This window comes from Barbatula barbatula, assembly GCF_947034865.1.
Source record: "Barbatula barbatula genome assembly, chromosome: 3".
Taxonomy (NCBI): Eukaryota; Metazoa; Chordata; class Actinopteri; order Cypriniformes; family Nemacheilidae; genus Barbatula; species Barbatula barbatula.
Genome location: NC_136764.1, coordinates 2,012,929 through 2,028,097, shown reverse-complemented (window position 1 = coordinate 2,028,097; position 15,169 = coordinate 2,012,929). Strand labels below are relative to the sequence as shown.

General features: G+C 52.9%; 1 protein-coding gene across 1 annotated transcript in view; it reads right to left on the bottom strand.

Moving 5' to 3' along the window:
• Positions 1 to 249: 249 nt before the first annotated feature.
• The window catches only part of LOC306891716 (NLR family CARD domain-containing protein 3-like), a 45,514-nt gene continuing 30,594 nt past the window's right edge, over positions 250 to 15,169 (bottom strand). Inside the window, exons 9-11 of the mRNA XM_079452204.1 lie at positions 8,421 to 8,594; positions 7,878 to 8,051; positions 250 to 1,382 (exon numbers count right to left, since the gene is read on the bottom strand). Coding sequence (XP_079308330.1) covers positions 1,364 to 1,382; positions 7,878 to 8,051; positions 8,421 to 8,594 — 367 coding nt within the window. The 3' untranslated portion in view covers positions 250 to 1,363. The remainder of the gene's footprint in view (positions 1,383 to 7,877; positions 8,052 to 8,420; positions 8,595 to 15,169) is intronic.

The window sequence follows — 15,169 nt, the reverse complement described above, 5'->3', positions numbered from 1 at the left end:
TGTAAGATTTCTCAGATTAAATTGATCTGATTCAATACATTATAAAGTCTCAGTATTAGAAATCAAGAAATCAACTTTTGTACAATAATGACTTATGTGTTTCTTTTTAAGACTCATGTGCAGCTGATGATGACGATGAGCTCATACATTATTTCTTCTTTTCAATGTAATACTGTCAGACCGGATCAGAAACATATTGCCTGTGAGCCATAAACTCTTTTTGTGAATCCTTAAATAAAACAAACAATCAAGATTTTTAATTTTTACTGTTTGTTTGACTCGTTTAATACTTATTCACAATGTGTTCGTTTTATTAACTAGCATTTCGATAAAATTACATTTTGGATCATTTCTCATCAAACAACAGTAACAAAATTAGTTCACATTAAAAAAAATACAATTCAGTTTATGTTTTCTTTTCAGCACCATTACAACAGTCTTCTGTGTCAAATAAACATAATATAGTGTGTATATTATAATCAATTATAATATTTATATAAGACGAATTTCAGTATAATTCATTAATTCATGAATCAAGCATGATGTGTGGAGCCATAAGAGGCCAGAACATCAACACAAGTTTGCAGTAAACAGCGGCCTCGCAGTGAATCGTTCAATCCCTCTAAAGTACTTTAAGCTTTTGACTATTTTTCGAAAGTTTTTAATAATTTAATTTGAACATAATAAATGCGTAATTACTGGAGACTACAACACAAATCTATTTATTCATTATCAGTTGTTTTGAATGTTGTTGCATTTACCTCAAAGTATGTTGTAATAACAAGAGGATTAATAAGAATTATGATTTTTAACAGATTTTACTAACAGATGAAGAAATGGGTTTGCGGCGCTTATTTCTGTATTTACGGTATATCAGCAAAAGCAGGTTTAATGTTCTTCAGAGTTTTTTACATTCAGTTGGCCAATAAGTTTCGCATGGCAGCATATTTGTAGCAATGTTTCTTCCAACACTTAAAATGCATTTCATGCTAAATAAGTTTCCATCAGCTGAAATCAATGCAATTTGAATTCAATTGAATTTGTGAGAATTACCTGATTTGTTTCTCAGTTTACAAAACCACGTCATCAACTCGTCATTAGTGATCAAACATATATGTGTAAGACATCATTTAAAAGTGTAAAGTGTTTATACTTCTATTTGTCTACAATGACATTGAAAACAAAAGTGCATTTGTAAAATAAAGAAAATATAAAGGGTGTGCTCTCAGCCATCACTGTCTGTAATATAATACACTTTTTAGCGCTTCACAGCCGTCAGCGGTGATGTCACAGTCTTCATAGAGAAAAAGGCTCAGATGATCTTTACTGAATGAAGGGAATCCTTTCACTCTTCATGTGATTGTTACAGTCGAGGCTCAAAACTGTAAAACATTGAGGAGAAACATCAGATATGATATTAATATTCACTCATCTCAGTCATTATCAACATCATGTCACAATGACTTTATACTTACAAATCATATTAAATTAATCTGAGAGAGAGAACACAATACAAGAAGTGCAGCCACACCAACATTAACACAAGTGTGAGTACAAAACATTTCTGTCACTTAAAGGAACAGTTCACCCAAAATTGAAAAGACTACTATGGGAGTCAATGCTGACCCACAACGGCTGAGTAACAAACGCTCGTGTTTATTTGTGTTCAGCACAACAAAGAAATGTAATTCAGGTTTATAACAACTGGTTCCAAAAAAAAGAAAATTATTTAATCATTTACATCTTGTGTCATTCCAAACCTGTATGACTTTCTTCTCACAAAAGATATTTTGATAAAACATTTGTCCTCATTGTCTTGTCATTGGTTTTGTATCAATACAATAGAAGTTTATGGCTACCAACAGTGTTTTGCAGAAGAAAGTGAGGTTGGCTGGACTTTATTTTCTTAGTTTCTTAATATAAAGCATCTGAAGGCAAATAAAGTGTTTTTCAACTATTGCACGAGAGCAACAACAACTAAAATAAAACTATTTTAAAGCGTGAGGTCGCTGTTAGTAAAAGAGCATCAGGTGGATCTCTACAGCAGCTTTACGTTACTTCAGATCTGAAGCGAGTGTACAGACCAAACTTCACTTGCATTTACAACAGGTCCACTGAAAGTGTCATGAGCACTAATAGATGAAACAACAGAAACATGTGTCGAGTTTGTTTGTGACGGCCTACGACTTTAGAACAACGTCAATATATTTATTAGCCCACATGACCCGCGACTAGTCGACATCAAGCTTTAAATGAAGTGCCAGAGCATTCATGTCGACTAGTTTGAGCAAACCCTACAGTGTGGTAATAGTTTATAGAAATATAATGATTTAAAAATAATAAATAACGTCTCGGTTACGTATGTAACCTCTGTTCCTTGATGGAAGGAAAGAGACGTTGTGTCGAACCGACAAATGGGGTTCGCCCCTGAGAACCTATCATCTTCTGACTACTTTGAAAAGGCCAATGAAATTGGCGAATTTAATTTGCATGCCGGGCTGCGCCACCGGATATCCGGGTATGAAAGGGGAGCCGGCGTGCTCATTCATTCACCTTTTGTGCTGAGGAGCCTGAGAGCATCTCACGATCGCTGCAGCGGACGGCTAGTGTTGTGGCATGAGGGACACAACGTCTCGTTCCCTCCATCAGGGAACAGAGGTTACATACGTAACCGAGACTTTCCCTTTCTGTCGGTCTCTCGACATTGTGTCGAACCGACAGATGGGGTTCCTATTGAAAACGCCACAGCACTAAGCCGCGTCACAATCTCTAGCGAAGCGACGTTGACCGGCCTGGGCGAGCCACACGTGAGCGCTATCGCGAAATTTGTAACCTTCCAGTGGGCAGGCAGGGGCTCCCAGAGCTTTTGGCAAAGATGAGTAGCCCCTGCCCTCGGCCACCACAGACGGAGGCCTTGTTCTCTAAACGAGAAGCCGTCCGGTACCGTAGGGCTACTGGGTAAGCGCTGTTCCCTCAATGTGGACGTGCGCTACGGAGACCACTTCCCACCATAGGGGGGAATACAGTGGAGACACCAACATGGTCTCACCAAATAGGGGAGAACTCATGGGAGGTATGTGCGGAATGCCGCAAGGTGGATGTCCACCTGGGGGAGGTCATGGGTTGCCACGCGGGGAACCATCTCATGACGACATCTCAGACGGAACCACCCTAGTGGGGGGTTACTACGTGTGGGGCACTAGGTCCGGTTAGAGCTATATGTAATAACTCAGCTTGATACCCGGCCATAGGCGGCAGGGCTGCTCCGCCAAGCCCGCCGCCCTGAGTGCTTATTGTTGGATGGACGGACTGCCTATTCTTAACCCTTGGGGAAAGAAGGGAAGCAGCCCATAGCGCACTGATCCACCTAAGAAGGGGAATGGCGCTATGCGCAGGCGTACGCCCTACGACCGCTGGTCTCACCCGTTGGCAAGACTCTAGCTGCCGGTTCCCCACGGAGGTTGCAAGCCTCTGCGAGGTATAGCATAGCCCAACCCGCAACTCTACAGATGTCTGCCAGAGAGGCGCACTGAGCCGATGCCCACGAGGAGGCCACACCCCGAGCGGAGTGTACCGTCACTCAAATGGGCACGGGCTAGGATCGGCACGTTGTAGTGACGGCGTGTGCGATCCAGTGCGACAACTCTCCTCGGAGACAGCACTCCCGTCGCTGACCTCCATAACAGACAAGAGCTACTCAGGGCCTTGAAGCCCTCCGTGTGGTTCGAGTAGAGGCGCAATGCGCTTCCTAGACACCCCACTTACAGGTTGGGTCTTTTTCCCGGTGTGGGAGCGCCTGCAAGTTCACCACCTAGTTCCCAAAGGGGCGGCGGAACTTTGGGCACGTAAGTCGGCCGGGGTCTCAGGATCACGTGAGAGTCACCGGGCCTGAATTTTTGGCAATCGGTGGACACGGAATGCTTGCAGGTGCCTCACCCTCTGGATGGACTCGAGCCCCAGCAGGAGAGCCAACCCCCATCGCAGAACGAGGAAGGGGGCTCTCCGCAGGGCCCGAAAAAAGGGGACCCAAAGGTCCACCTTAAGGTCCCAAGAGGGTACGGGGCGCGGACGAGGCCTTAGCCCCTCGCGCCCTAGAGGAACCTAATAATCAGGTCATGCCGCCCCAGAGGCTCACCAGCAACTGGTAGGTGATAACCACGACAGCGGGTACCCACGCTCCAATGTGGAAGGGGAGATAACTCCCCAGCCGCTCCTGCAATAGGACAGCACGTTCCTGAGCGAGCAATTCCGCGGGTCTTCTCCTCGAGAAGAGCACCAGGACGAGAAGGGGCGCCACTTAAAGGCATCCAGCCTTGTGGGCATGGCCCTTGCCTGAGTGATAGTCTCCACCACTGTGGGGGGTAGATCATCCAGGAACTCCTCGTCCCATCCAGGAGCCAGACCCAAAGGTCCGTCTCGAATGCCACAACGTGCCCATCCCCTGCGAGTAGGCCCTTCGCCAGGGGATTTGGCCAGGGGGAGTTGTCGTCAGGAGTATTAGCTCCGAGGACCAAGTGTAGTTGGGCCCGTAAGGCGCAACTAGCAGCACTTGATACTCCCTTCCCAGACCTTGCACAGGACCTGCGCAATGAAGCTCACTTCGGGGGAAGCGTACTTCCGCTTGTCCCGCGGCCAGCTGCGCGCTAGGGCCTCTGTGTCGAGGGGGGGGGGGCTCGTCCAGGGAGTGCCCAGCGGTACTGGGTGGTGTTCAGGGAGGCAACAGGTCCACCTGTGCCCGCCCAAACCACACCCAAGCCGGCCCTCAGTGGTGGAGTCGTCACTTCCCACGAGGTGTCAACTGACGAGAGAGCGCTTGGCTGCCTGGTTCAGGACACCCGGTGGGCGTGTGACATGCAGGGGCTTTGCCCCTGCTGTCTCCACGGGAGGAGGCGTTTGAGCGAGTTGCGATGACTGCAGCGAGCGAATGCCACCCTGAGGTTTAGTACGCTTCGCCGGTCGTGCTGTCCGAGCCAGTATGCTGGCTCTGCACGAGAGGCCGGAGCCTCATCAGTGCAAGCAGGACCGCTAGCAACTTGAGGGCAGTGATATGCCAACGCAGGCGGGGGCCCGTCCAGCGACCCGACACTGCGCGTCCGTTGCACACCGCACCCGCACCCAGTAGGGAGGCGTCTGTCGTTACCACGACCGGCCTGAAGACCTGCTCTGGGTTAGGATGCGACGGCAGCAGGCGTAATGACGATACGCCTACTGCCAGTGCGCCACGCTCTCCAGGGAACTCATCTCTGTAGTCAGTGCTGTCGCGGTCCCATGTGCGTCAACCCGAGGGGGACAGGCCACCGCTGAGGACACCATGCCCAGGAGCCTATCAAACTGATTTCAGGGGACCGCTGGCTGCTGCATGAAAGTTCAAGCAGCTCAGCACTGACTGTGCGGGCTCGTGAGCGAGCACGCCGTCATTGAGATAGTGTTGAGTTCTCTACCAGGAAAAGGGGAGCTCCGCGCCAGGGAGAGCTGCTCCTTTTCCCGGCTGACCCGTTACTGACATGCCAGCCCCTCGACAGTGCCGAGGGGACTGGACATGAGAGAATGCGGTCAGTTGTCATGAACCACTCCTGGCGTCTGACAGACACCAGGACGCGCTTCTGCGCCTCCTGAACGGCACCCTTGCAAGGTGCTGCTCAAGGTATGCCGCGACCCCTGGTTTTGGGGATGATGAAGTGCGGCTGTAGAAGCCACTGGACATCTCGGCCGAGGGGACGGTTCGATCGCCTTCGCCAGAGGGGTGACAGCCCCGGCCTGGAGCACGGGAACATCCCTGCCTCTGCTGAGGTAAGACGATGCCCGAAGTCCGGTGGAGGTCTGGCGAACTGGATCGAATGCCGTGATGGACCACACTCCCAGCCACCGTGATGGTTTGAAATGCTAACCAAGCACCCAGGGACCTCACAGGGGGGGCTACGATCTGCTTCATCAACCCGCGGGGGTTGGTTCAATGACTAGCAGTGCTGGTCCCCCCGGGGGGAACAGCTCCGCTAAATCACCTGCCAGGCGATGGCGCAGCTCGACGCACCATCGAAGCGAGAGTGCTGAGGGCTGTTTTATACTCGCCATTGCGTGCCGCCACGACGCAACGTCGAGTTGCCGAACACCATCTTTCAGAGGGTGAGAGCGGCTGCAAGTGGGACCCAGAGAGAGTCCTCTCCTTGTGAGAAGGCGGGCACTAGGCCCCCGAAGGGGCCCAGAAGGTGTTGGGACGCGGCAGGGACCGCCCCAGTCCGACCATCCAGCAACCAAGGCTGAGTCGGGCCCGATGGTTCAATCTCTCTATGTGGTCCTTCTCTCGACGTCTTCCTCCGGGGGGCCACCTGCGGGGGCACCAGAACTGGAGTCGACGCTGGAGAAGGCCAGGGCTGCTGGGGGCAAACCACGTACGAGACCTCGACGGCCGAAAGGCGGCCGGGTCACAGCAGGCCGGTCTGTTTCTACACTGTCAAAAGGCTGCTGGAGCAGTCCTTGACAGCGCCACCAATCAGCCGACCTTGCGAGAGGGGAGTCGGGAAAGTGGCCTTTCTCGACATCGCCCCCCTGCGCAAGATTGGGTCAGAGGCGTCTTTCCGGTCCACTGATGTGGACATCATCCGACCCAGCCTGCGCTGCCACCATGGACCCCGGAGGGCCAGTCGGCGGTGGCACTACTTGGGGCGGTCTTACCCCGTGGGGCTCTCTTTAGCGCCCTGGCCTGCAGGATGGCCATGGCGTAAGAGTGTTGGCAGCTTGGCCCACAGCACTGCCAGCCTCAACACCAGCGATGTCGAGACCTTACATGCCCTGGACAGTGAGTCTAGGTCAAGCTCCCCAGGTGGCCGCCGTCTGCGGATACCTGTGACTGCATGCTCCACCCAGGGTGCATTGACATAGTCCCTAGCTGCCTCCCCGCCCCGAGGGAAGAGAGGGCGATAGAGTCAGCTAGACGGAAGCGCACCAAAGGGGGCGCTCCAGGTCTTACTGAACTCCTTATGCAGCTCGGTAAAACTTGGCACTTGAGCCGGGCATGGCTTGGAGTCGCGCCCGGGCCCAATGTGCGAAGTACCCAGCCGCGAGCACCAGGGCTGCGGCGCACCGCAACCCGACGCTCTCAGCGGTCCGAGCGAGCATGGCTGACATCTTGACGTCTGCTCTCACCTGTGCTCGACCTCCCGAGGGAGGGAGCTTCAGGGAAACGCCAGAGTCTGATGCCAGCAGGTCGCGCTCCAACGTTGCAGAGACACCTCATCTCCACGGCTCGTGTCCGAGCGCGTGGCTGAGGAATAAGATGGCTTAGGACCATCCTTGGGGAACTGCTAAACAAGCGAGGCGGGGCTCGAGCGGTTCTTGAGCCGGCCGGCTGACGGATTAACGCTCACGATAATCCCCACATCACCCTCGCTGCTCGCAGCCGCTGACAGCAGGGCCGTAGCCGCTGCGGTCACAAAACGGGAAGCAAACGAGGTGGTGGCTGCCACAGTGGTCGGACCCCCGAACACCTGCGGCAACCACCGTGTCCGTCCCCGTCCTCGATGAGTGTACTGCACCCAAGAGATCAGCGGGCAATGCCACGCTGAGGAAATTGCTCTTTTAGAAAAATACCTCTGGAACTGCCAGGACGCCCAGGGGAATCTCCGCTGCACCGCGTCGTAGAATTCGGCAATTCGAAGAATGTCATCAGATGCGAAGGCTCCGAAGAACAAAAGGTGAATGAATGAGCACACCGGCTCCCATTTTATACCTGGATATCCGGGGGCGGAGCCCGGCATGCAAATTTCATTCGCCAATTTCATTGGCCTTTTCAAAGTAGTCAGAAGATGATAGGTTCTCAGGGGCGAACCCCATCTGTCGGTTCGACACAACGTCGAGAGACCGACAGAAAGGGAACTCACAGTAGTGTCTGTAGTTGACAGTGTGGATCCTTCAGTAGATCAGAGAGCAGCTTCACTCCTGAATCTTCTGGATTATTATAGTTCAGATCCAGTTGTGTCAGATGTGAGGGGTTTGATCTCAGAGCTGAAGTCAGAGCAACACAACCTTCAGATCCAATACTGCAGAACGACAGACTGAAGAGAGAAGAAAATAAATGAGATAATGACAATAACATTTAGACAATAATCAGGAGGATATGTTATTTATTATTCATCAATGTATCAAATGATGTCCCTTTTTACATGATACAAGCAATAAAATATATGATTGTAAATCACTGTCATTATATAATAATATCATGAATAGTTTAATATATTGAAGTTAGTTATTAAAATGATCTCAGTTTGGTGATAATTCTGTATGAATCTGAATCAACAGAGTCATTGACTGACAGTCACTGTTGAGTCTTTTAAATATAAAGATGATTCTGATAAACTTATGAAGACCTCCATTTACATAATATATACACATGTTTAACTTTATTGCTTTAAGGATTTTCTTACTTTAGTGTCTTCAGTTTACAGTTTGTATTCTTCAGTCCATCAGAGAGCAGCTTCACTCCTGAATCCTTCAGTTTATTGTGACTCAGGTTCAGTTCTGTCAGACTTGAGGAGTTTGATCTGAGAACTGACGCCAGTGATGAACAACTTTTCTCTGTCAGATTACAGAAACTCAGACTGAAAGAGAAATAACAAGATAACAGTGAGTCACAATGTTAGTAATACACTTATAACTGTTTTCTGACTGCATGATGGATCTTTCTGATGTGAATAACGCTGCACTTGCCACAGAGATGAATAACAGTCAAAGCATTAACAGATGGATCTTTAATGATCACTTCTGATCTCATTTCTATGTTTCAGGATATCGTATGAAGCATCAAGGTGTCTGGAACGTGTTGAGGGAACAAGGACAGAGAACCCAAGTGCAGACAGCGGGGTCAGAGGTCAACCCTTTCTGATCCGCGTGCGCTGCTTCTCTCCACCAAAGACACGCCACATGAAGAGCAGCAGACACGTGTTCATGTTAACAACAGTAGTGCAGACACACAGAGCAGGTCAATAGACTCACAACAATAAACTAAATACAGCAACTTTGAAGGATTTCTATCTGTCAGTCTATTTACTGTTTGCTAAAAGTCTCCAACCTTTCCACCAGATTTGTGATATTTTATAAACCACAATCTTTTCATCTATATTGAGCATTAGCATTTTTTAATCAGCATTTAAACATTTGTGACCCTGTGAAAACCCAAACTAAAGTCTCAAAATCTAACTTATTATAACAAGCATCAAATATTAATTTTACTGAGATTTCAATCTTTAAAATGACATTATTCAGTCAATATTGAAGATCTTGTTGTTATATTTTCACAGAATATTCTGTAGGATGTTTTCATGTAGAAAACAGTGAAATAAATTTAGCTTTTCACAAGCAGCGTCACATTTAGTAATGAACAAGGATCTAATAGTGAAATGATTTAAAGACAGAAGTAGTTCTGGTATGAAGGGCATGAAAAGGCTTATTTAGTAAGTAAATTAGTTTTCTGTTTATGATGAGAACATTTTAATAGTTACATTACATTTGTTGTTTGAATGATGTCAGTAGTTCCCTTTCTGTCGGTCTCTCGACGTTGTGTCGAACCGACAGATGGGGTTCGCCCCTGAGAACCTATCATCTTCTGACTATTTTGAAAAGGCCAATGAAATTGGCGAATTAAATTTGCATGCCGGGCTCCGCCCCCGGATATCCGGGTATAAAAGGGGAGCCGGCGTGCTCATTCATTCACCTTTTGTTCTTCGGAGCCTTCGCATCTGATGACATTCTTCGAATTGCCGAATTCTACGACGCGGTGCAGCAGAGATTCCCCTGGGCGTCCTGGCAGTTCCAGAGGTATTTTTCTAAAAGAGCAATTTCCTCAGCGTGGCATTGCCCGCTGATCTCTTGGGTGCAGTACACTCATCGAGGACGGGGACGGACACGGTGGTTGCTGCAGGTGTTCGGGGGTCCGACCACTGTGGCAGCCTCGTGGATTCGTCCTGCCCGCACTGCGCGCGGATGGCTATTCAGACGTTGCGTCACTGCGGGCGGATGGCTATTCAGACATTGCGTCACGGTGGCTGTGTTCTGTAAGATCCAGCCAACACCTCGTTTGCTTCCCGTTCTGTGACCGCAGCGGCTACGGCCCTGCCGTCAGCGGCGGCGAGCAGCGAGGGTGATGTGTGGGATTATCGTGAGCGTTAATCCGTCAGCCGGCCGGCTCGCGGACCGCTCGCGCCCCGTCTCGCTTGTTTAGCAGTTCCCCAAGGATGGTCCTAAGCCATCTTATTCCTCAGCCACGCGCTCGGACACGAGCCGTGGAGATGAGGTGTCTCTTGCAACATCGGAGCGCGTTACCTGCTGACTCTGGCGATTCCCTGAAGCTCCCTCCCTCGGGAGGTCGAGCACAGGTGAGAGCAGACGTCAAGATGTCAGCCATGCTCGCTCGGACCGCCGTGAGTGTCGGATTGCGGTGCGCCGCAGCCCTGGCGCTCGCGGCTGGGTACTTCGCACATTGGGCCCGGGCGCGACTCCAAGCCGTGCCCGGCTCAAGTGCCAAGTTTTACCGAGCTGCATAAGGAGTTCAGTAAGACCTGGAGCGTCCCCTTCGGCGCGCTTCCGTGTAGCTGACTCTATCGCCCTCTCTTCCCTCGGGGCGGGGAGGCAGCTAGGGACTATGTCTCCAAGGGTGGAGCATGCAGTCGCGGGTATCCGCAGACGGCGGCCACCTGGGGAGCTTGACCTAGACTCACCGTCCAGGGCATGTAAGGTCTCGACATCGCTGGTGTTGAGGCTGGCAGTGCCGTGGGCCAAGCTGCCACCACTCTTATGCCATGGCCATCCTGCAGGCCAGGGCACTAAAGAGAGCCCCACGGGGTAAGACCGACCCAAGTAGTGCCGCCGCCGACTGGCCCTCCGGGGACCACGGTGGCGGCGCAGGCTGGGTCGGATGATGTCCACATCAGTGGCCCGGAAAGACGCCTCTGATTCAATCTTGCGCAGGTGGGCGATGTCGAGAAAGGCCACATTCCCGACTCCCCTCTCGCAAGGTCGGTGGCGCTGTCAAGGACTGCTCCAGCAGCCTTTTGACAGTGTAGAAACAGACCGGCCTGCTTTGACCCGGCCGCCTTTTGGCCGTCGAGGTCTCGCACGTGGTCTGCCCCCAGTAGCCCCGGCCTTCTCCAGCGTCGACTCCGGTTCTGGTGCCCCCGCAGGTGGCCCCCCGGAGGAAGACGTCGAGAGAAGGACCACCTAGAGAGATTGAACCATCGGGCCCGACCCAGCATTGGTAGCTGGATGGTCGGACTGGGGCGGTCCCTGCCGCGTCCCAACACCTTCTGGGCCCCTTCGGGGGCCTAGTGCCCGCCTTCTCACAAGGAGAGGTCTCTCTCTGGGTCCCACTTGCAGCCGCTCTCACCCTCTGAAAGTTGGTGTTCGGCAACTCGACGTTGCGACGTGGCGGCACGCAATGGCGAGTATAAAGCAGCCCTCAGCACTCTCGCTTCGACGGTGTGTCGAGCTGTGCCATCGCCTGGCATGTGATTTAGCGGAGCTGTTCCCCCCGGGTGGGACCAGCACTGCTAGTCATTGAACCAACCCCCGCGGGTTGATGAAGAAGATCGTAGCCCCCCCTGTGAGGTCCCTGGGTGCTTGGTTAGCATTTCAAACCATCACGGTGGCTGGGAGTGTGGTCCGTCTCGGCATTCGATCTAGTTCGCCAGACCTCCGCCGGACTTCGGGCATCCTCTTACCTCAGCAGAGGCAGGGATGTTCCCGTGCTCCAGGCCGGGGCTGCCACCCCTCTGGCGAAGGCGATCGAACCGTCCCCTCGGCCGAGATGTCCAGTGGCTTCTACAGCAGCACTTCATCATCCCCAAAACCAGGGGTCGCTAAATACCTTGAGCAGCACCTTGCAAGGGTGCCGTTCAGGATTCGCAGAAACGCGTCCTGGTGTCTGTCAGACGCCAGGAGTGGTTCATGACAACTGACCGCATTCTCTCAGGTCCAGTCCCCTTGGTACTGTAGAGGGGCTGGCATGTCAGTAACTGGTCAGCCGGGATAAAGAGCAGCTCTCCCTGGCGCAGAGCTCTCCCTTTTCCTGGTAGAGAACTCAACACTGTCTCCATGACAGTCAGTGCTGAGCTGCTTGAACTTTCAGGCAGCAGCCAGCGGTCCCCTGAAATCAGTTTCAGAGGCTCCTGGGCATGGTGTCCTCGGGGGTGGCCTGTCCCCCTCGGGTTTACGCACATGGGACCGCGACAGCACTGACTACAGAGATGAGTTCCCTGGAGAGCATGGCGCACTGGCAGTAGGCGTATCGTCATTACGCCTGCTGCCGTCGCATCCTAATCCCGGGCAGGTCTTGAGGCCGGTCGTGGTAACGACAGACGCCTCCCTACGGGGTGCGGGTGCGGTGTGCAACGGGCGCGAAGTGTCGGTTCGCTGGACGGGCCCCCGCCTGCGTTGGCATATCACTGCCCTCAAGTTGCTAGCTGTCCTGCTTGCACTGATGAGGCTCCTGCCTCTCGTGCAGAGCCAGCATACTGGCCCGGACAGCACGACCGGCGTAGCGTACTGAACCTCAGGGTGGCATTCGCTCGCTGCAGTCATCGCAACTCGCTCAAACGCCTCCTCCCGTGGAGACAGCAGGGGCAAAGCCCCTGCATGTCACACGCCCACCGGGTGTCCTGAACCAGACAGCCAAGCGCTCTCTCGTCAGTTGACACCTCGTGGGAAGTGACGACTCCACCCCTGCGGGCCGGCTTGGGTGTGGTTTGGGCGGGCACAGGTGGACCTGTTGCCTCCCTGAACACCACCCAGTACCGCTGGGCACTCCCTGGACGAGGCCCCCCTCGACACGGAGGCCCTAGCGCGCAGCTGGCCGCAGGACAAGCGGAAGTATGCTTCCCCCCAGTGAGCTTCATTGCGCAGGTCCTGTGCAAGGTCTGGGAAGGGAGTATCAAGTGCTGCTAGTTGCGCCTACGGCCCAACGACACTTGGTCCTCGGAGCTAATACTCCTGACGACAACTCCCCCTGGCCAAATCCCCTGGCGAAGGGCCTACTCGCAGGGGATGGGCACGTTGTGGCATTCGAGCCGGATCTTTGGGTCTGGCTCCTGGATGGGACGAGGAGTTCCTGGATGATCTACCCCCCACAGTGGTGGAGACTATCACTCAGGCAAGGGCCATGCCCACAAGGCTGGATGCCTTTAAGTGGCGTTCCTTCTCGTCCTGGTGCTCTTCTCGAGGAGAAGACCCGCGGAATTGCTCGCTCAGGAACGTGCTGTCCTATGGCAGGAGAGGCTGGGGAGTAATCTCCCCTTCCACATTGGAGTGTGGGTACCCACTGTCGCGGTTATCACGTACCAGTTGCTGGTGAGCCTCTGGGGCGGCATGACCTGATTATTAGGTTCCTCTAGGGCGCGAGGGGCTAAGGCCTCGTCCGCGCCCCGTACCCTCTTGGGACCTTAAGGTGGACCTTTGGGTCCCCTTTTTTCGGGCCCTGCGGAGAGCCAACTTCCTCGTTCTGCGAGGGGGGGTTGGCTCTCCTGCTGGGGCTCGAGTCCATCCAGAGGGTGAGGCACCTGCAAGCATTCCGTGTCCACCAATTGCCAAAATTCAGGCCCGGTGACTCTCACGTGATCCTGAGACCCCGGCCGACTTATGTGCTCAAAGTTCCGCCCCCCCCCTTTGGGAACTAGGTGGTGAATTTGCAGGCGATCCCACACCGGGAGAAAGACCCAACCTGTACGTGGGGTGTCCAGTAAGCGCATTGCGCCTCTACTCGAACCACACGGAGGGCTTCAAGGCCCTGAGCAGCTCTTGTCTGTTATGGAGGTCAGCCACGGGAGTGCTGTCTCCAAGGAGAGTTGTCGCGCTGGATCGCGCACCCCGTCACTACGGCGTGCCGATCCTAGCCCGTGCCCATTTGAGTGACGGTACACTCCGCTCGGGGTGTGGCCTCCTCGTGGGCATCGGATCAGTGCGCCTCTCTGGCAGACATCTGTAGAGTTGCGGGTTGGGCTACGCTATACCTCGCAGAGGCTTGCAACCTCCGTGGGGAGTCGGCAGCTCGAGTCTTGCCAACAGGTGAGACCAGCAGTCGTAGGGCATATGCCTGCGCATAGCGCCATTCCCCTTCTTAGGTGGATCAGTGCGCTATGGGCAACCTCCCTTCTTTCCCCAAGGATGAATAATAGGCAGTCCGTCCATCCATCAATAAGCACTCAGGGCGGCGGGCTTGGCGGAGCAGCCCTGCCGCCTATGGCCGGGTATCAAGCTGAGTTATTACATATAGCTCTAACCGGACCTAGTGCCCCACACGTAGTATCCCCCCACTAGGGTGGTTCCGTCTGAGATGTCGTCATGAGATGGTTCCCCGCGTGGCAACCCATGACCTCCCCCAGGTGGACATCCACCTTGCAGCATTCCGCACATACCTCCCATGAGTTCTCCCCTATTTGGTGAGACATTGTTGGTGTCTCCACTGTATTCCCCCCTATGGTGGGAAGTGGTCTCCGTAGCGCACGTCCACATTGAGGGAATAACGCTTACCCAGTAGCCCTACGGTACCGGACGGCTTCTCGTTTAGAGAACAAGGCCTCCGTCTGTGGTGGCCAAGGGCAGTGGCTACTCATCTTTGCCAAAAGCTCTGGGAGCCCCTGCCTGCCCACTGGAAGGTTACAAATTTCGCTATAGCGCTGACGTGTGGCTCGCCCAGGCCGGTCAACGTCGCTTCGCTAGAGATTGTGACGCGGCTTAGTGCTGTGGCGTTTTCAATAGGAACCCCGTCTGTCGGTTCGACACAACGTCGAGAGACCGACAGAAAGGGAACGTCTCGGTTACGTATGTAACCTCTGTTCCCTGATGGAGGGAACGAGACGTTGTGTCCCTCATGCCACAACATTAGCCGTCCGCTGCAGCGATCATGAGATGCTCTCAGGCTCCTCAGCACAAAAGGTGAATGAATGAGCACGCCGGCTCCCCTTTTATACCCGGATATCCGGGGGCGGAGCCCGGCATGCAAATTTAATTCGCCAATTTCATTGGCCTTTTCAAAATAGTCAGAAGATGATAGGTTCTCAGGGGCGAACCCCATCTGTCGGTTCGACACAACGTCTCGTTCCCTCCATCAGGGAACAGAGGTTACATACGTAACCGAGACGTTTTATATTGACAGATATCAACTATCAGACTTCTATTAAGAGGACAT